The sequence below is a fragment of the Fundulus heteroclitus genome, chromosome 13, assembly GCF_011125445.2.
Source record: "Fundulus heteroclitus isolate FHET01 chromosome 13, MU-UCD_Fhet_4.1, whole genome shotgun sequence".
Lineage (NCBI taxonomy): Eukaryota > Metazoa > Chordata > Actinopteri > Cyprinodontiformes > Fundulidae > Fundulus > Fundulus heteroclitus.
This window is the reverse complement of record NC_046373.1, coordinates 11,078,140-11,099,837: the sequence shown is the minus strand read 5'-3', so window position 1 is coordinate 11,099,837 and position 21,698 is coordinate 11,078,140. Positions and strand designations below refer to the sequence as shown.

General features: G+C 38.8%; 1 protein-coding gene across 1 annotated transcript in view; it reads left to right on the top strand.

The window, feature by feature from the left end:
- Positions 1-519: 519 nt before the first annotated feature.
- rapgef5a (Rap guanine nucleotide exchange factor (GEF) 5a) overlaps positions 520-21,698 on the top strand; it is a 57,048-nt gene continuing 35,869 nt past the window's right edge. The window contains exons 1-4 of the mRNA XM_012878905.3: positions 520-1,053; positions 16,308-16,358; positions 18,762-18,868; positions 19,316-19,437. Of these exons, the coding sequence (XP_012734359.1) occupies positions 910-1,053; positions 16,308-16,358; positions 18,762-18,868; positions 19,316-19,437 (424 nt within the window). The 5' untranslated portion in view covers positions 520-909. The remainder of the gene's footprint in view (positions 1,054-16,307; positions 16,359-18,761; positions 18,869-19,315; positions 19,438-21,698) is intronic.

Genomic DNA, 21,698 nt, shown 5'->3' with positions numbered 1-21,698 from the left:
TACTGGGCCAGATTCAAGCCTTTATAACTGTAGGCTCTGTTATGTAATTGTACCAAGCTTCCAACAAAGGAGTTTAAAAGGGAAGCTATTGTCTGATGCTGACTTTAAGGATTATGAACATTTAGTCATTTGGCAGCCACATTAGAGAGCGTTTCATCAACACAAAACACAGAAGTAGGACCCTCTCCTATTTAATGTGCCTGCCTCAGACTAAACAACATTCCCGACTCTGACAGAACAAACCAAAGCTTGAAAAATATGCTGCCTCACACCTATACAGACACTCCAGCCTAGTGACTGTCCCTTTGTTTACTTTTGGAAATTTGACCCAGGTAATGTGGTGACGTAGCTCCGCCAAGATCAGTCTTCTTTTTCCCCCCTCCCTTCCCCCAAACATTGTTTTCCTTTGTTTTGTTTTACAATTTATGAGACAAATGCGCAGAAAACAAGTATTGGGATGAAAATAAACTAGTACCACCACCGAGTGGTGATTACACGTGATCATAGTCCGTTTGTCGCCTTGCCGTGGTTTGACCGTCAGTGAATGAAAGGTGGAAGTGATGCAATGTGTCGATGCACCTGTAACTCCCCCTCCCCTCCCTGGACAGCGCACACGTCGACCTGGTAGTAGGCTATCGAGCAGCGGGACGCGCGAGCCTGGGTGGAGCAGGGCAGCGTCGCGTGCTGCAGAACGCATTTCAGTAGGTCGTTAACCGCGCCGCGCGCGGTCTGGATGCAGATGCGGGTCGGCGAGAGTAAGCGCGAGGCAGAGGGGGGAAATGGCGAACGGGCGCGGGCGGCGATGAGACTCGTGAGGATACACTAGGCAGAGAACCCGGGAGCGGAGGCAGTCAGGCAGGTAGCTCGAGGACACGCAGTAACAGGAGGAGAAAGAAGGGGGGGTGAACCATGGAGGACTCGGAGCCCGCAGAGGACGGCTTGCTCGCGGGCTTGCGGTGGAACAGGAGCGCACGGGACCAAGCGCAGCTCAAACACAAAATCCGGGATCTGCCGGGGCTGCTCAAACACGGGCTGCACCTGCGGAAAAAGAGCGTGAGTATTTCATGCAGACCACTGAATGACCGTCCTTCCGCGTTTCATGTTTGATAAACGTTTCCAGCTGTGTTATCTTTTAACTGCCAGGCTGCCTGACTCCACTTTGTGCTCAGGGGCCGTTTTGTAACCTCGTCACGACTCAGGTGTTTTTTTTCTCTCTCTTCATTTTCCCACAGGCATAGATAGATAGATGTCGCAGAGGCAACATTTTTTTATAATATAAATATGTGCGTGCGCAACTGTTTGTGTCCTACTACATTCATAATGACCAGAATAGCTTTTGGACTCCATACCTTCACAGTCTCGTAGTCAAGGCAACACCACCCCACCACCAGATCCACGGTCACGTTAAAAAGTACCTGTGGTAATTACTTTTCTCACTCAGCTGCTCGGTGCTCTTTTCTGTTCCCGGTCAAGCTGTATTTTTGTCAGTTTAGCTGTGACATTATTGGAGAAGGGATTCCTCTGAAATTGAAAGTCTAAGCTGATATATAAAAATGTTCGACATGATACCCATAAAATAAATGTGGTAGAGACAAGCTATCACTGGTTTAAGCCAACAAACATGGATAATGAGACACTCAATATGACAACACAGACTCGACTGCAATCAAAATACTTTTTCCAGTCCTGGTATGACTAAGATCTGAACTGAATTAAAACAAATTAAAATTCCTTGATGTAATTTTCAAGCATAATACATTTTTTCTGAATGCCAGCTCAACAGTCCCCTCTTTTTATTTCAAAATCCACACTGTGGTCCTTACCCAAACGTGGAAAATCAAAAATTTAAATTATTGTTTAAGCTGCATGATTTAAAGTGGTACAAAATGTTTTTTTTTGTTTTCAAACATGATATCTTTGATAAAAGTAACACATTTTAAAGTAGAGATCAACCGATACAGGCTATTTAAGGCCAATACAAATTATTTTGACTTCAGTTTAACCGATCCCAAATATATGCTGCCAGTTGTTGAAGCCAATATTGCTATTTTTCTTTCATGATAACAAATGTTACACAAGTCTCAATTTAAACAAATAATTAACAAAACAAACAAAAAGCATATTAACAACAATTGCAAACACTATACAACATTTAAAAATGTTACAGTAAAAACAAACATGGCACTTAAATGTTCGTGCACTTTATGTTGCAGCATAAGGCCTTTGTAGTGCAAATGATCTTCCCGGGAATAACAGCAATACAACGAAAAATAAATAAACAAAATAGAAATGTGAACAATCTGAACCTGAGTGTGCTAATGGATCAGCGAATGCATGTAAGAAAAGGCCCCCACAAATATCAGCCATAAATATTGGTCAACCTATACTCCATGGTATTTAAACCAAAATATAAAACACAAATGCACACAAAATTTATGTAACATTGAATATTATATTTGATATCCTTTAACCTTTATTTATTTAGATTTTGATCCACACACTGAAGCAAAGATTTCATGCAGACTTTATTCTACGTACAGCCAGAGGACCCCCCCCCCCCCCCCCCAAAAAAATGTTTTTTGTGGTATTTTTATAAAAAGCACGTCTTTTTAAAGCCACTTTGTACCTTCATACTGGTAACTGATCCATGGGGATTGCCAAATAGTCCTGAAGCCTTTTTACAGCTTGTCTGATTCAAGTCTCAAATACGATATTCCATAAACGATACCAGATCTGTAAATCTATATGATCGGTCAACATCTTTTTGGTATTATTTGTTAAAGGTTTAACAATCCCTGATGTGTCCAACAAAAAGCCCCCGACAAGCCAAATAACTGCTCCGGGTGTCCGCCTCTGCTCATCTTTCTCGTCAGCGGCAGCCACTCAAACGCTCGTCCCCGGTTCCCTTTGTGAAAATCACCAGCCGTGTGCCAGGACTTCCTGTCCCGCTGGAGCCAGATGTGCTAAAAATATGCCGCTTTTCTTGTATTAAAGCCACATAGGACCACAGAGAAGAGCAGTTTGTGTCATGTTACAGCTGGCAATTTTAAGTGATGTGCAAAATGAGCTACAGCTCGAGGCCGCTCCCTGTCCTGTTAACGGTTAATGTGATCAACATTTTGTCACATAATTAATCACTGATATTGGACCTTAACAGTAAAATATGCATGGACCCACATTAAAGTATTACCTGAATTATAGAAAATAGTAAACATGGTTTCTGTAGGGTCTTAAATTCAACAGACCTAATTAGAGAGCCAATGAGGCATTTTTTTATTTTGGTCCGATCTTGATAATCTTTCTCATTTTCTAAGCCCTACAACACACCTGATGGGGAAAAAAAGTGTGCTACTGGTTTTAAATCTAACAGAAATGAAAGACTTACAAGTTTATCCTCACTGCAGAGGGAGCTGAAGCAGATGAAGACCTTTTTCTTTTTAACTTTTTTTTTGTTGCCGAGTTGTGCAATGAGGCGAAGAAAGTTATTGTAAAACCTTCAGTTTAATGCAGACTGGATGCCACCAGTCCCCTCCCCTTAAGTCGGGAAGTGTACAAAATAAGAACAAAATAAACAGGACAGAATCCAGTTAAAGGACAAGTTTCCTTAAAAACACCAAAGCGAAGGTCCAGAGTTGACATATTCTAATATGAAGTCAGATTTGTACTTGTTTGCCCTTTCCAAAACCACCTTTGCACGCAGTTTTTTTTTCCTGTTAGTTAATAATGCAGAACTTTTGACACGAGCAGTTTCTCACATCACACATAAAACACAAATTGAATTAAAACTGCCGCGTTGCACTAAAGCCATCAATTGCCTTGGAGTCTAGCCTCCAGCAGCCTCACCTTGGAGGATCCTGTGTCACATTGTTATAACTTGCTCTGTTGCTCCAGTTATTCTTTTAATGGCTGCAGTATGGAAGGAGCAAAAAAAGATTTCATAACGCTTTAACTTGCTTAGCTCTCCACTTGAGCTGGATGGGTTGAAACCTTTTGAAAGGTGTTGAATCTAAAAGTTAATAACCAATTTAACAAATCAGGTGTGAGAACACTACATGTGATTATTATTTTGTTTTTTTAAATTGAAGCAAAGTAATGGATAAATCACTGTGCATGTATTGTGTGGTATGGATTTCTCTTAAATGTGTTCTAATAAAGTATCTTTCACTGGAGTTAAATGCCTTTAAATGCCTCGTTAAATAACATTAGTAAAGGTGAATAGTGTTTGTGCATGTCCCCCGTGTTCATGTTATGTTTACCATTCTTCATGATTACTCACAATATTCTAACTACCTCTGCATTGCTGTTCAGATCCCCCTCTGTCTCTCTGAAATATGGGTGAAACATTGAGCCAAACAACGAGTGAGTCCTGTGGGGTTTGTCATTGGGAGGTTTGAGGAGCATCCTGTGGGTCTTGTCTCATTGATTCCAGGGTTAATTCCCTATGGATCAGAGAGGATTTATTATACTGCAGAACGGGGAGATCAACAACTGAGTTAACCTTTAGTGGGTTCTTCACATGTTTGTGGTGTTTCGTTCTGAAGCCGTGGGATGGCTCTGCCATTTGCTCAGGGGTGTTTTTGAGTATCAGAAGCTGAGCTTTACCCTCAGGTATTATTTTATTAACTAATCAATATTGTTCACATGTCCTATGTGATTCTTTTTTTGGTTCTTTGATTAATCAGTGAATGCATTAAGTTTTAAATATAAAGATAACTTTTGGGCAAGTTCACATTTCCCAACAAATAGTTAGAGCTGAGATGAATCTGCTCATAGTTCAGAGTTTTGTCGATGTTAGCTTGTTCTCAAGACCAGAAGCTGTCTGTAGCTTTTTTTTTTTTTCACTGCAAAAAACAGACCAGGCCACATTAATGTGCACAACATTAAACATTTTTGGGAGTTTATTTTTTTTTATTATATCTCTGATTTTTCAGTCATTTGAGAAACGACCGATTAGCTTATACTATCTAGTCTAAATACTAAGTTTGTGCATCACAAGCCTTATGAATTTAGAGATGTATCTTTTACTCAACGGAAAACTCACATCTTACTCCTGCTGATGACGTCGTCATGCGGAGCAGTCTGCTAAGGTCTAACCCTAGCATGTTTACTCACTATTTTGATATAACACATTGATAATTTGGCTTGTAACAAAGTTCAGTGCCATTCAAGTTAATATTGTGTGAGCTATATTTACAGAAAAAGTTGTTTTCCTGCTTTAAAAACTTGAAACTTTGTTTTGAAGATTGTACATTTTTATGTTGGACCAATACCGATATGTTAAAAAACAACTAACAGGGACCGATACTGATGTTTAATGCCAGTATGGTGTGCATCCTTAGCTAAAAAGGGTTCTGTTTTAGCGTGAATGCCACTGTAAATAGTTGAACAACATTTAGATTGTTGGGGCAAAATCCAGATCTGTTCATTAAAATAATGTGGATACGCATGGCTCCTAGGGAGTTGGGGCTGACTTGACTTAACAGACTGTATACTGGGAGTTCAGTTTAGTCAGGGACTGTGATAAAGGACATTTAAAATACTCAGATACTTGGGATCAGATCAAGCAACCCCTCCTATGAAGGATTTTTGACAGGTTCCATCTTGGATATTGTAATTCTCTCATCAGTAAATGGCTTGCGTTTGACACCTCAATGCGCTTTCGAATGCGCATTAGTCATGACTTCTTGTTGATTGAAATGGAAACTCTGACCTGCAAACACACTGACTGATGGGCAATTTTAAATGTAAAGGGGATTGCTTTTGGCCGTTGATGCTCATCTAAAACGCTCCTCTCCCTTTCTGAAACGCTCACTCTTATGATCAGTGTCTCACAGAACAGTTGTTGATATTCCTCAGGAACTGATCTAATTTCTACAATATATGCAAACAGTAGCTTGGGATGTGATTTAGCCTCTGCCACAAATATTTCTCTGTTCTAACCGCATTACACTTTAAAATAAGGAAAAATGAAAGGATGAAAATGTGCGTTGGAGAAAAAAAGTCTCATTAGGCAGAGCTCTAGACAAAGCTTCAATATTTATGCACGCAGAGTATATTTCAAGCTAGAGGGTAATTATGTAATGGAAAAGTTGCATAACAATGCCAGTGTTTGTGGTATTCCCGATAAAACAAAGAGTAAAAAACTAGTTAAACTCACATTATTAGAAAATCCTTTGAAGGCAACTTTAGTGCTAAGTGGAATAGCCTAGGATCATTTATTTTCATTTAGAATGCAGAATGTATTTATACTGAGGGTGTAAATAAGCAAATACATTCAGGGGGAATAAGGATTTAAAGTGCCACATATACTGTGACGCAAACCTGGGTTTAATGTTTAGACAATAATAATGATTATGTGATTGCATAAGACTTGTTTTAAAGGACAACTGTGTTAAATATCCAGTTTCCTGCCATCAACTTCCTGTAGAAAGAATTTAAGCAGGGCTGGTATGAAATTCCTTAAAATATCCCAGCTTATATAAAAGTAAAAGATAAAATAGATCTAATTCCTTTTATTTCCATCATTATATAAAGATTTTCCTAAAGGAGACCAAAATAAAATAACATAGATTTTTTTTTTTTTTTTACAGTTTCAGTGTTATTTCAAACTATGACGTTGGACCTAAACAACATTGTCGAATAAGCCCCACTTAATTTACTAGTAGTTGTCAAGCCAACTTGCTTTTCAATATTCACGCTAGGAGTCTAACTAGCGGATAGCAGCTGGTTAATTAGTAGAGTTATATGCTTTGTTAGAGACAGCAGTCGGGGGGTTAATAGACCTGCCGCTTGTAGCTTGGCAACTGTAGTTTTAGAAATAACGTTACCTAAATAAGAGTGATGACTAGGGCTCCGCTTGTTCCCATATCCTGACTGCTTGAGTTTTTACCGACCGGATTCCTTTGAAAACAGACAAATTACTACTAAGCAAAAAAAAAAAAGGCCTTCTGTCAGTTCAGCCAGTGGGTCATGAATGCTCAGCAACAAGTTGGGGAGGGGCAGTGCTACAATAATCCTACATTTTCGCTTGCTTTTCAATAGAAGTTTTTAAACCACAGTGGGTGCTGGAGGAAGTGATGTACCAGTTACTCATAAATATATACAAATGTATATGCTTTGCATGAAATTTGTCTTGTTGGAAAAAAAGTTTGTTTATAGGAACATCTTAGCTATTCTTAAAACACTGAAAAGAACTGTATTATTAGAGAAATACATTATACCTTACATGTGTAGGGGCTCTATTAAGTATGTATCTATCTATCTATCTATCTATCTATCTATCTATCTATCTATCTATCTATCTATCTATCTATCTATCTATCTATCTATCTATCTATCTATCTATCTATCTATCTATCTATCTATCTATCTATCTATCTATCTATCTATCTATCTATCTATCTATCTATCTATCTATCATCTAAATGCTTCTTTCAGTACGTTGCTAATGAATTAAATTCAGCAGTGCAATTGGATAATAACCCAAATTGGATGGATTTAGTTGAATAATTTACTTTCTGATTTTGTAAGGCCCCTAACAGTTAACCGGACAGTAGTAAGTGTCTTTGGAGTTTGGAGACCTAGCACTTACGTGTTTGTTATAAGAGACCAATGTGTGTTCACAGGAGCTTTGCTTGGATGTGCGCGAAAGAGGGGGTCCGCCAAGCATACCGTGCTCCAGCTCTTCACTGTGCTCAGCAATCTAATCTGAGAGTAATCCATTTCTTGCAGATAATGACCTCGCTGCTCCTGCTCCGTCTCTCACTCTCTGTATATGCACTTTGAAGTCTTTGCACAGATAAGCATGTCAGCATGTGCACAGCTCCTTTCTTTTCTCTTTAAAGCTGCGGTGACATTAGTCCTCTTGCCTTGTCACATGGAAGTGTTTTTCTGCAGTGCAAATGATGCACAACCATCAAGACTCACAGGAACATAGCGGCAGAACTCCATCTTGATGTGTGATACAGTACGAATGAAACACCTCGGGTGCTGGAGCGATTCCCGAGCGTGTCTGTGAGAGGAGATGACGCTGGATAAACAAATACCCCTTGAAAGATCTGTGTTATAACCAGAAAAAACACAGACAAAGAGATTACGAGACAAGATAGAGAATCAAAGACCAAGGAGAGAGGAAGAAGGAGAGTCAGAATAAACTGTATTTTGTCTTCGTGCATGGCTGTCTGGTGTGGTCCAAATGCTACATTTGCACTGTGCCTACACTGGCTGGACATCTTTACTGCAGGGAAGTGAGCTTTAAAACGTAGGTTTTACGCTTTCATTATTAACTGGCTTAATATCATTATTTTTAATATAGGTTTTTCTTTCTGAACATTATCTTGATGTTTGATAAAATTATCTTGTTGATTTCAAGTGCGCTTGTTTGCTGGATCAATTTATGCACTTGAGCTGATCAGGACTGGGAAAATATTTGGTAGTTGACATGATTACTGTTTTTAAATATGTGACCAACTAATTACTAAGGAGTGGCTTAGATTTGGAGTTGACAGTTCGTAGTCCTTTTTTTTTTTTAAATGCATACAATGGAATTATTTTAAATTTAGCAAAAAAAAAACCCCCAAATAAAACAATTTCATTGGACTGGCTTGAAGCATATAATCATCAACTGTGCTCCAGTTTCCTTGATATAGTAGGTTTTGAGAATGAAGGAAATAAAAGCTAATCCCCATTCATACAACAAAGCATACTCTGATGGGGCATAGAATTATGACCACCTGCAGTCAAAACAGCCTTGAGCCTTGGATGAGTTTTAAATCCTTTAAATTGTGTGGAGGATCTTCCGTGGATCAAATTTGTTTTCACTGCATATCCCATCGATGCATGATTGGATAGGGATATAGGGAAATTTCAACCAAGAGTTCGAGGGTCACCTCCTCAAACTCTTGGTTGTGTGCATCAAATGTCCCTGACCCATTTTTGCTTTCTGGCAGGGAGCCTTATATTCCTGAAAAGGGCCGCATACGTCTGAGAATACTGTTTCTGTTAAAGGGCATAAATGGTTTGTAACAATGCTAATGCCCACTTGGATGGCAGGACTTAAAGGTAGAGTCGACGGTTTTTCCAGAAGTTTCCCCCAAGTCCCATTTTGAATAACTCTGCATGTGCAAGACCGTCTTACCTTGCTCTACTGCTCCCCAGAGGGATTGCGTGAAAAAAATCTCCCAAATCCACTCTGGTCTTATTTCTTTCTACAGAGGCCTTCCTTTTCTTCTCATAAACATGAACGCGGTTCGCTTCTTGTAACTCTCAGCCATGTTCAAAGTATATGGTGAGAGCACGGAGCTAACGCTAAGCTAACCGGATACGTAAAGACTAGAAGTGCGCATGCACAGCCAGCAAGCGGAAACTAGTAAGGAACGAGCACGCACACTGGCATTACATGAGTGCATCAGAATGACTGGCTTGTGAGACAACTAATAGATAAGGCGACAGCCCCAAACTGGTGGGACAGGGGGGTGAGAGGAGGAACCAAACTCTGACCATTCGGATCATGGCAGGGATTGGTTAGTTTTTACAGGCCTGCAGCTCCCACACAGATCAATTTATTTATTTAACCTTTTTCTGAATGCATAATGTATTTACTACTTTCAGGATGGAAGGACTTTTTTACCCAGTATAACAGAAAGTGTTTGTGAACAGGATTACCAACTATAGCGTTAAGGTTTCCTAGAAGAACCACGCCCAAAGCATCACATTAGCCGCTTTTCTATCAATGTGCTTCTGTACGCATTTTGAATTATCGCATTAGAAAGGTTGATGGAAATGGTAAAATTCGAAAAATTATTTCCTCAATCTCCCAAAATATATTTAACGCTCGTTTGAGGTGTTTTTTTTTTTTTTTCTGAAATAGAGTTTATGCTCAAAACGGGAGGTGAGGTGGAAACACACCATTTGCTGAATGAGTTCTGATGTAGTGAACATTTACTGTACATGGCTGGTCAGCTGTTTCCGCTGTCGGCGCCTTCCCAGATATTCCCATAATTGAATAGTATTTCTTTCTCAACGTATCCGGTCTGCAAGTAACATCACCAAAACTAGTTGGCATGACAGAACGACAACTTGCCCGATAGCAACACGAACTTAAAAACCTCAATTTTTTCTCAAATGTATGATCCATGCTAGTTTGCGACCTCTACTTCCCTTTTTATTAGGGTTTGTGTACCCTGGTCAATTTGCTCCAAACCAGTAGATGGAAACACGCATAATTTGTGTTTTGCATCATCTCAAAAGTTTGAACAAATTTGGCATGACAGTAACATGGCTAATGTCTCTACCAGCTATTACTTTTATTTAGGTATTTTTATTAATTTTTTTTTACAAAAGTGCATCCTGGCACCAAGTGTTTCCCCAGGTAAACAACACACTGCAAAAACATAACTAACAATAAGTGAAAATTTCTTGAAATGAGTGTATTTGCCCTTGATTTGAGCTGGTAAATAGGATAATCTGCCAATGGAATAAGATTTATGCACTTAAAACAGGAACAACTCATCTCCATCATCTTATTTCAAGTGCATTATATTTAACTATCTTATTCTAGGGGTAAAATTACTCATTTCATTGGCAGATAAGATTATTTACCTGCTCAAATCAAGGACAAATACCCTAATTTCAAGAAAATTTCACTTATTTTTATTTCCGTTTTTGCAGTGCACACACATTTGGGCGTCCATGTGATGCAAGTTCACACATCAATCTTTTGTCCCAACATGCACCACTGAGCTGTGGCACCCATGAACATGTCAACAATTCCCAACTGTTCCTTTCTCTGACGACTTTAGATGGGTGCAGACCACTGCGTATGGGGAACATCCCATCAGAGTTGTGCCCTGATATATACTGATGACAATGAGCAAAATCTGTTTGAATTATCTAGTTTTCTATGACCAGTTAAATTGTCAGCTGTGAATTTGTAAAGATGGCTGCAGAAACGAGCGAATGGGAATCAAATGGATCCGCTGTACTAAACTTCTTTTTCTACACTATGACAGGAGAACCGTAATTCATAGATAGGTTGGCAGATATTTTACCAAGAGCTTTTGTTTTTATACTGATGTTCATTAATGTGCTTTGTCCCTATTCAAATAAATAAATAAATTAAATAAAATAGAGCACAACTGAAGTTGCTAACAGGATTAAATTTTAACAGAATATGTCTGACTTAAGGCTGTTTTGGAAGCCTAAACACTTTTTTTTTAGCCAAGTGCTGAATCAATAAGACACGTGTAGTCGGATACAGCTAATCGGTTAGCTAAAGACTTCCTGGTGTGCTCTTTGCCTTCCAGACTTATAGGGATCACGTTGCTCCGCTAGTAGAGTTAACATTTTTAGGTATTTCATTGAGCCATTGGTTGTTTAGGAATTACTTGCATGTGAATCTTTATTTTACTGTACTGGAGTCTGTACTGACGTAGTTTGTCCAATTCTTGGTGACAAAGTAAACAAATTTTCCTAAACTGTGGCACAATGAAAAACCTTGGATCTGTGAGGCTTCATAAAAAAGATGTGCAGTTTTTAGTTTCTTGATTTTCTTTGGTGTGTGTGTGTGTGTGTGTGTGTGTGTGTGTGCGTGTGTGTGTGTGTGTGTGTGCGTGCTTGGGGCATCCCAGATACTGTCATCGCTGTAATGAGGATCACCCAGACTGATCTACATCCCTCTAATCATCTCTCCGTCTCATTTCCCTGCAACTCGAATCCTCTGCTGAACAACTCTTGCCCTCTTCATCTTTGTCTTTCTCACTCTTCCTTCATAATTACAACGGCTTTTCTGCTTCTCACTTCCTCATCTCTCCTCCTCTCCATCTGTCATTCAGATATCCACACAGTCTATTTATTCATAGACTGTTGTGAATTGTTTAGCCATTTTTTTACTTTTGTCAACTCTCCTGCATTTCAGCTCATTTTTATTTCTTCATCAGCATAAGGATCTGGTTTATTGACCAGCTATTTTTACACAAGGAATTCAACGTGTTGTTGTGGTGCAGAACAGGCAAAACAGAGGGAAAGAATAAGCATATCTCATGATATGAAGCTTTATCCATCCATCCATCCATCCATTTTCCAAACCGCTTTATCCCTCATGGGGTCGCGGGGGGTGCTGGTGCCTATCTCCAGCGTTCACTGGGCGAGAGGCGGGGTACACCCTGGACAGGTCGCCAGTCTGTCGCAGGGCAACACAGAGACAAACAGGACAAACAACCATTCACACCTAAGGATAATTTGGAGAAGCCAATTAACCTAACAGTCATGTTTTTGGTCTGTGGGAGGAAGCCGGAGTACCCGGAGAGAACCCACGCATGCACAGGGAGAACATGCAAACTCCATGCAGAAAGACCCAGGGGTGTACTCGAACCCAGGACCTTCTTGCTGCAAGGCAACAGCGCTAACCACTGCGCCACTGTGCAGCCCTGAAGCTTTATCATAAGGCAAAAATAAATACAAAAAATAACAATTCAAGGTAAATGTAAGTATTACAACATAGACTAAACTTCCATCCATCAATTGAGAACTAAAGACTTAAGTGCAAACAGAAAGTAAGTGTTATTGCAAATGTAAAGAAATTTGTACAAACAAACATTATTGCTGTTAGCAGAAGACATCAACTAGACAATATCAATATTCATCATTAATGTTTACTAAGGTGCTTTTTATTTGCTCTTTTTAATCTACCTGCACCTGTTTGCCATTGTTTTCGGGTCTTTTTGTCGGTGGGTATTAACAGTAAAAAGGCAGCAACAATCACTAGAGGAGACTCCCCACCGATAACCCTATCAGTGTTCACGTTTCACTGACTCAGCTCCCAAACCTGTTAAACTCTTACTGCCGGAGCTGCTTATCTGTCTCTGTCCAATAAACTCAACTGGAAACGTGATCGCCACCCTAATGCGCTTACAGCGTGTGGATTCTTTTTGTCTAGCTGACATTAGCCCAAACGGACTGTGCACATACCCATTTTAGCCCCTTCGCTCCAGCCATGTCTGTTAATATTCTACAACATTATAAGGAGGTATTTTTTTATGTGGTTCATTCTGATAATTTTTTTTTTTTTACCTGTAGGCAATATTTACCTGAGGCATATGGGCATGAGGAAATGGTTCGATTTTGATCATCTGTCATGTTGGGATGTTTTTAAAGTCAAAAATTACTGCATATGCTATGTTAATTGTCAAGTTTTTAGCTGGTAGTGAGCAGGATTTAAAATCTGCTCACTACCTGTAAATTATTTGATAATTTTTATCCTGACAAGGTATTTATGAAGAAGGTCAAAAGGCTTCATTTTAAGTCATTTGGCAAAAATAATAAATTATGGGATGGCAGTCGTACAATTCTTAGAGCGAATGTTTTGGCAAATTTGAACTTTCTGTTTTGTCTGTTAGAGGATTAAATAAACTCGTTTTTAGAATCAAGGTATACCAAGATTTTTAACAATTAGTTTCCACTCTGTTAAAACTATTCAACATGCGGTTGCTATGGTTAAAATGTTTTTGATGTGACGACAGATAAAGTTTCACATTGAGCAGAGTTTTAACCAGCTGAAGGTTTTAGAGTATCGCAGTTCCTCTCCCCAGCATTTGACGAGCACTGCAGGTGATTGGCTCTCACGTGTTTTTTACCTTGCCTCTAACAAAAAGATATAGTATCTCCTTTTTACTTGTATTACGTTATAAGGAGCAGAAGGACAAAAAGGTAAAATATTCTGGGAAGAAACCAATTGAAGCAGCCATAATTTGACAGATTGTATTACATATTTTTTCCTTTAAAATGCAAATCCAAACAAAACATACATTTTGTAGATGAGATTGTAAATGGCTGTACTGCTGCCTTGCAGCAAAGAAGGTCCTGGGTTGGAATTCCAGCCTCATGTCTTTTTGCATTGAGTTTGCATGTTCTCCCCATACATGCATTAGTTTTTCTGGGTATTCCCACAGTCTGAATACGTTACTTTTAGTTACTCTAAATTGTGCTTACATATGATTATTTGCCTGTATGGTTGTCCTGTGTGTTTGTGTTGCCCTGTGATGGACTGGCAACCTGTCCAGGATGTTCCCTGCCCCTCGCCCACTGGCCCCTGCAGATAGGCACCAGACCCCCATGACCGTACAATTAATATAGAGAATGAATGGATCATTCGGACTTTGTTAATTTTTTTTATAGATTGCTTACTGTGATACAGTTAAACAATCCCACAGCTTTTACCCTGTATCATTCCCTACCAGACCATGCCTCGTTGAAATGTGTTTACATTTAATGTTGTGCAAGGTCCCACTTCACAAGAACCACTTTTAAAGTTCACACTTAGATTGTTGGAAAGCAAAAGGTGGAATTTGAACTAAAAGTTAAAACATCAAACCATAATAAGGTTGACGCTGCATGAAAATGGAGAATACTTTAAATCTAATGTAAGATGACTTAATCCATGGCTTATGCCTTTAAAGACAGTGTCTGCACTGCTACTTTGGCTACAATTACATTTATAAGGGTTCAAAATAGTAAAAGGTTGAACAAATAGGTTGAACAATAGGTTGAACAAATCTGTACACACACCAACAAACAGCATTCTGTCCTTAGGAGAAGTTTTGGCTGGCAACTCTGTATAAAGTTGCCAAATTTTGTTCTTCAAGTCTCTGTTGGCAGCACTGCTTAGATTCTGAAGAGAATGTCATTTAATGTTGCCACAATAAGCCATACTCCGTTCAAGTTTCTCAATTAAAACATGTTCTCACAAAGTTCTCAGAAACTTAGATCCTAAGAAAGCTCTAAGAAAGTTTAACGTTACTCATAACATTTCTACCACCAAGCAAGTCACACCTATGTGTCTTTTGCTAGAGACTCGCTCACTTTGGTGTAAACACTGGACTTTCTTACTTACTCTGATTGACCACCTATTCAATGTTCCATAACACAATCAAACTTTTCAACAGTACTTAAAAACAATGCCGACACTCACTGTTTTAGTTCAGTGTTTTTATTGTCTTTTATCAGCTATATAGAGATTACGATTTGACATACCTGAGGACTCAGACTGCCATAAATACACCTGATAACCTGTGCATGTGTGATTTAGTTTTATACAAGAAGAAAACAAAGTGCTTGACCTACTATAAGAGGTGTGAATACCTTTATGATACCTGTGGGGATTGAAGGTGTGTCGGTGTGAAGATTAATATGCGACCAATTTCTGTCTGGTTTACAATGGTGCTTCTGTTTATGGAGATTTCGCCACCTATTAATGTCTTTCATTCGGTTGCTCTTGGACTCTTTTGCTGCTGCTTGATAAAGTAAACCAGTACAACCTGAAACAGTGAGGAAATGTTGTGTTCTTTATAAATCGAAGTGAATAAGGTTTTAGTTCTAAATTTTCTTTTTCTTTTCTGTTTTTCTTGGCCAGGCTATTTTATATCTTCATTTTCCATCAGGTTTTAAACATTTTCTGTGATACATTTCCTTATATGCACATCTACATTCATGTTTTATTGCAGAAAACTGCATCATAAACATATGACTGTTATAATTTTACAACAGACATGTATCATAATAAATCCTTGGTCTGTGTTTCTTTCTTTTTGTTCTCCAAACTACATCAACAACATCCTGTAAAGAAAATAATTAGTTTAGATTAAGAAGGGTAAATGATATCAAATTATTGCACAGTGTTGCGGTATTCTTTCATTGTTGTAAAACCCTTCATGTTGAGTCATCTCCCCCTTTATTAAACTAACACTTGTGATCATTGTTAATCTGGTTTATAACCAGTCTTTCCGCTCCGCGTCCACACTCATCTTCCTGCTGTGGCTCCACAATGATCCATAAAGATTAAGGGTTTGTTTCCTGATGGGGGAGGCAGAGGAGGGGTGGATACACCTGGGGGGCAAGGGTTGGTGGTTTTAGGTGTGAAGATATTTGTTGTGGGTTTCCTGTTTCCAGGTGATGAGTGCACTGATAGTTGCCTTTTATTGATGATGAGTGAATTCACGTGTATATGTTTTTGGACTTGTTTGGTTTCATTTTCGGCGCATCTCTCCCAATGCTCTTTATATCATACGATCACGTTTGATAAAAGTGTGTCATGGCAACAGGTGTGCATGAAAGCATTGAAGTGTGGATCAGCTGTGCTTGCCTCTGCGGTGAGTTCAAACAAGCCTGACTAATGTTTTCAGAATAACAAAACCAGTCCCTCTCAGACTCATGTTTGTTTAGTGTGTTTATCGTGTGTGTGCGTGTGTGTGTGTGTGTGTGCGCTTTATATGGTGTGTGAGTTGGCTCTGATGGATTGTCTTTTGTTTCAACAGCAATCACCTGACACTATACCTGGACCGAGCACTGGATCTGCAGTACACAAGGTGAGAAGCAGGCACGCGGGAACATATACATGACATCAACCCCTTTTTAGTTTTTGCTGTGAAGCACGATAAAGTGTTTATTCATACACAGGTGACATCAGTGGGGATATTTCTTTCAGCGTTGTCCAAGTTAGTTTCACCTCCTACGTTCAAACAGGTCTCATTTTTATCATGCTTCACTGCAACGTGGCTTCGGAAGTATTTTGATCAGTGCAATAATGAGCTCAAATATTTATTGTATATTATTTCCCCTCATCATTGAAGGTTTAACCTAAAGGGATAAAACTTGAATCCATTTCTCAGGCAAGCATATGAAGAATGAGTTTGCCAAATAATGAAATTATTTAAAAGTTTGTTTGAAAATTATGTGAACATTAAATTTGATAATAACTTCCCCCCATGCACACAAAAAAAATGTTTGCTGTTAGGTAACTAACAGGATCTTTTAACATTTTTTTTATTTCCCAGGTTTCTGTGTATTATTTATAGTTTGCGAGAGAGAGTTTCAAGTCATTGTTGCAACTGTGCCATAACGATTTTGTTCTCCTAAATCAGAGTTTGAGATTTTTTTTGCAAACATGACAGTGTGCCTTAAAGTCAAGCAGTGCACATTGCCGTGTGCATCGGCCAAATGATATTTGCTATGAAGTATTATCGTTGGTCAAGATGCAATGTTGTGAACTGTCTTCTTTTCAGAGAGAAAAGGCTTTCTAGTTCTGGCAATTTTTACAAACATGCAAAGCTATTGTGACTTTTTCACTTTTTGCAGCCAGTAACATTTATATTTAATTTGCCAACTGAGGCTTGTTGATTCAATTTTTTTTTTTTTTATGTGAAGTCTTTGTGCACAGCATTGGATGACCTCATTGTGAACTTGGCATTTCCATTCCAGAAAGACTGGCAGCTTGTTTTTTTTACTTGTGAATAATTTCTCATCCTGTAGATCAGTGAGCTTCAGATGGAGTAGTCCCTGTGTCTAGTCTGAATGGAAAACTACTGATGTTGATGTTTGTCTGGTTTATTTTATTGGCAGACAGTATTCCAGACCAGCAAACAATCAAACCTCTGCTTCTATGCAGATTCCAGTCCAGTAGAGTTTACTTATTATTAGTTAACTAAGTCTTGCCAATATGCATGACTTCTATGGTTTTTGCTCAGAAATCCATTTGGTATATGATCAGGATATAATTATTCTTTAGAAACCGAAAGACGAACAGGAAATGTGGCGTACTGTTTTGAGCCAATTTGACTAGGTCCAAATTGCAGTGGTTAGACAACTGGGTCAGAGCATCTCCAAAGTTGCTGCTCTTTTGGGGTGTTTCTAGTCTGTGGTGAATATCGATCAAAGTGGTTCAAGGAAATAATGGAACCAGTAACTCATTAATACATGGGGGAGCAGAAGGCTGGCCAAGAGGTCTGATTGATTGTTTTAATAGAAAACTGTAGCAAAGCAGTGCAGTGCAGGTTGTCGCAGGTGGAGCTGCAGACTCGTCTGGGTACCCCTGCAGGCTCTATCACCAAAGTAGACAACAATTTTCAGCTGGGAAACCTTGGGTCCTGCCATCCATGTTGATCCATGTTGATTCATGCATGCCTCCCCTCTAAGGACTTACAGGAGCTGCTGCTAACCTTTTGGTGCCAGAGTCCATCTTGAGGGGTCTAATGCAATATATGAAGATTTTTTAAATATTGAGATATAAGATGAGACTATATTGTTTATATCGAGATGGTCTATATTGTGTTAGAATGATACTTTTATATATTACAGTAGGTGTTTTTCTGCTGTTTCTCATATTTTTCTACAGCTGTTGGTTAATTTATGTATCTATTTATTGTCTTATAATAGAATTTTATAGTAGTGTTTTATGTGTGAATGCAGTGTGATGTATAGTTTGGACTATGTAGCAGCCAGAGTCTGTGCCCAAATCAAATTTCCTTTGGGACAATAAAGTTAATCTAAAAATTGTTGCCTTTTATTCAGAGATGCCTTTTTATAATTATGAAAAAAAATCATATTGAGATAAATATCATATATCGACATTCAGCCTAAAAATACTGAGATATTATTTTTGGTCCATGTCACCCAGCAAAACAGAAGCATCAGCCACGCAAATGGTTTAATTGAAATACAGGTGTGTTTACGACGGCATCGACAGTAGGAGCATTGCAGAGTTTGTAGACATAGTCGATGCTTAATTCCTCAGGGAGGACGGAATCGAGCTGTCCTTGTGAGCCGGTCAATGACAATGGCATGTAACCACTTTAGCTTCCTACAATATAATGTCCATCTGTAAATAATTGGCGGTTTAACAAATTCTGCAGCTCTTGTTTTATCCTTTTACATTTTTAGCATTCAGTTTGTTTAAAAGAAATATGTTTGCTGATTTTGTGTGTTTGTTTCAGTCTTGCTCCCAGAGTTTTCCCTGTGCCGGTCGATCCGTGAGGAATGCCTTCCTCTCTCATGGACCGTACCCGGCCAAAGACAAGATACACCTGGCCAGAATCATACGGTAATGCTGGTCTCTAGCCTGTTCACATGCAGAGCTGAATCGATGAGTTCAGCGAAGCAGTTAGACCGACTCACCGGTCACGGGAGGGCCCCATTTTAATTGGTCAGTCGGGTTGTTCATGCAGGACAACGAACAAAGAGGAATGCAGATGTGGAGCACCACTGTTTGGCGAATGCTTTCAGTTTATGGGATTATACATACATGCAGAGAATCTACACCCTTAAAAACAAAGCAAATGATCACTAATTACATACTGGAACTGTAAATACACAGACACAGAGAAAGTTTCATGGGGAAGCGTAAGGAAAGCATTCACTGTTTCTGAGGAATAATCCTTACACAGAACTAATGAATAATCAATGGATATTGATTTAAAGAATAATTAGCCTTTTTGCAATGAAGTGTGTGCACATCATGACATGATATGGTCCTCCCTGGTCTTAACAGGCGTAGCTATGTGGGAGTAGAGCTGGTGCAGTGGCTGTGTGAGCAGTGCGTGTACGTACGCTGTCGGACTACTGCTGCGCGTGTCTGGCAGGTGCTGCTGGAGCTGGGAGTCCTGCTGTCTGGTAACACACACACACACACACACACACACACACACACACACACACACACACACACACACACACACACACACACACACACACACACACACACACACACACGCGCGTGCGCGCTAGAACTGTGCTTCCAAATTTATAGGCACCTACCAGCGACATCAGCACATCTCTAAAGATACAAGTGCTTAACTCGGTTATTTTCAGCAGAAAAGAGAGCTTCATTTGCTGCCTCATTCACCTGCTCAGCACATGAGCTTGAATTTAGTGCAGATATTTCACATCGAAACTAGGAATTATAGCACCATATATCAAAGCCCCATCCTCCAATATTGTTTCATTATTCTACGGAAAAGGGGGAACTCTTTTGCTAAGGCAGAGTTCATCAGTCTGATGCAAAGGCCCACTGTTTTCCAGTGGTATTTTAATTTTGTCAGTATTGGGAACCAGTGCTTTTTGCTTTGTAATTAACAAAACATGGCTAGGCATTGTATGTGAGTATTTATTTAGATTTCAGACCTTGCATTTGCTTTCTTTTTTACCTGCATGAAAAAAATATCACACCAAATTATTTACCCAAGATGACTGTATGTGTGTAAATAGCTGTTAGATTTGCCAGATATTGGATGTGGCTATTTCCAGCGGTCACTGGATGCGAGGTGGGGTACACCCTTGACAGGTAACCAGTCCAGCACAGAGATGCACCTCCATTGTCTTACCCGGCTCTCCAGCAGTCATTGGGTGAAAGAAAGGGGAAAACTTGCCAGTCTATCACAGCAAATGTACATCTGCCTGTGTTAAACAATCAATATATAAACACAGTCATATATTTCTCTTTTTGCACCTTTGGATTTTTTGTCTACTTTGCATTTTTTGCACCATTCATCACAGAAATTTCCCAGTCCTGTATTTCTTTCTTTTTACTTTGCCTGGCAGTAAAGTAAAATGTTTCAGTTTCAGAAAATGTAGTATTCCTCGTGCTTCAGTATCCCCATTAGACCCTCAGCTAGTAATTTGCCTTGATGTACGCTGTATTAATAAGTAAATTACTTCTTGATGAAAGTTGTTGAGGTGAAACACTAATTGCAAAACATATTTAATTATCTTAGCTCCCCTTGTCTGCTTTTTAGGGTTGGATGACAATCATTTCGAACTATAATAAAAGTTATTTACAAGTGCCTTTCACAACACTTAAATTCATTAAATTAATAATACACACCACGGTTTTTAAATAAAAAAATATTGAGGTATGTGTAAAAACTGTATACCCCAGGCTTGTGATGCTAAATATTAACTTAATGTAATTCAGTTTAAGGGTTCCCAATATATACCTAACATTGCTTTCATCTAACTACTTTCTTTCAATACTTTAACCATTAACTGTTAACTAAAGGAAAAAGTTCCAATGAGGGATGGGTAATAAATCAATATCAATATATATCACAATATAACTTTAATCAAGAACGGTGATATGACATTTCCGATATTTCAATATACATTAAAGCAGGAGTGTCCAAACTTTTTGGCTCGTGGGCCCAAATTGTCAAGTGAAAAGCGCTCGAGGGCCAAAAATTAACTAAATAAAATAACATACCCAAACAATTGCAACATTTTTTTTACCTGCTCTACAAAATATGATAATTTAAAAAAAAACAAATTAGCCAATCTTAATAATGTATTTAGCCAATCTTAATAAATACATTCCAATCAGATTTTAGTGCACCAAAGTCTGCGTTTGAGTTAAAGTCACTGGATAGATGTAGTCCTATTTGAAATTTAAAGAAAAAGTGTGGTTAATAAAAGACAAAAGGTGTTTTTTTTGGTGTTGTACCCAACATTTAACTGTAAGATTTTAACTTGTCTGTAATAAATATGAATAATAAAGTGTTTGTTGGCCAAATATTTCTTGAAATGCAATGGGGGGGGGGGGCACACAAAATCAGCACAGGGGCCTCACTTTAGACATCCCTGTGTTGAAGTCTATGGTTACAGCATTTGTCACTGACTGATGTCCCAAAATGTATTTTGAAAGCAAATATTTCTAAAATACTTTATTGGAGATTTATAAACATGGTAAAAATAACTATATAAGTTTGTACAGGCATCTGTTTTGGGCATTCTTTGCAGTCTGTTTTAGGCTTTTATTAGATTTATATAGATATTGTAATTATAATATATCGACTGAAATAAAGAAATACATCGTGATAGAAGTTTTGGCCACATCGTCCCGCCCTAGTTCCAGTGAGGTTAGACAATCAACATGACACCCC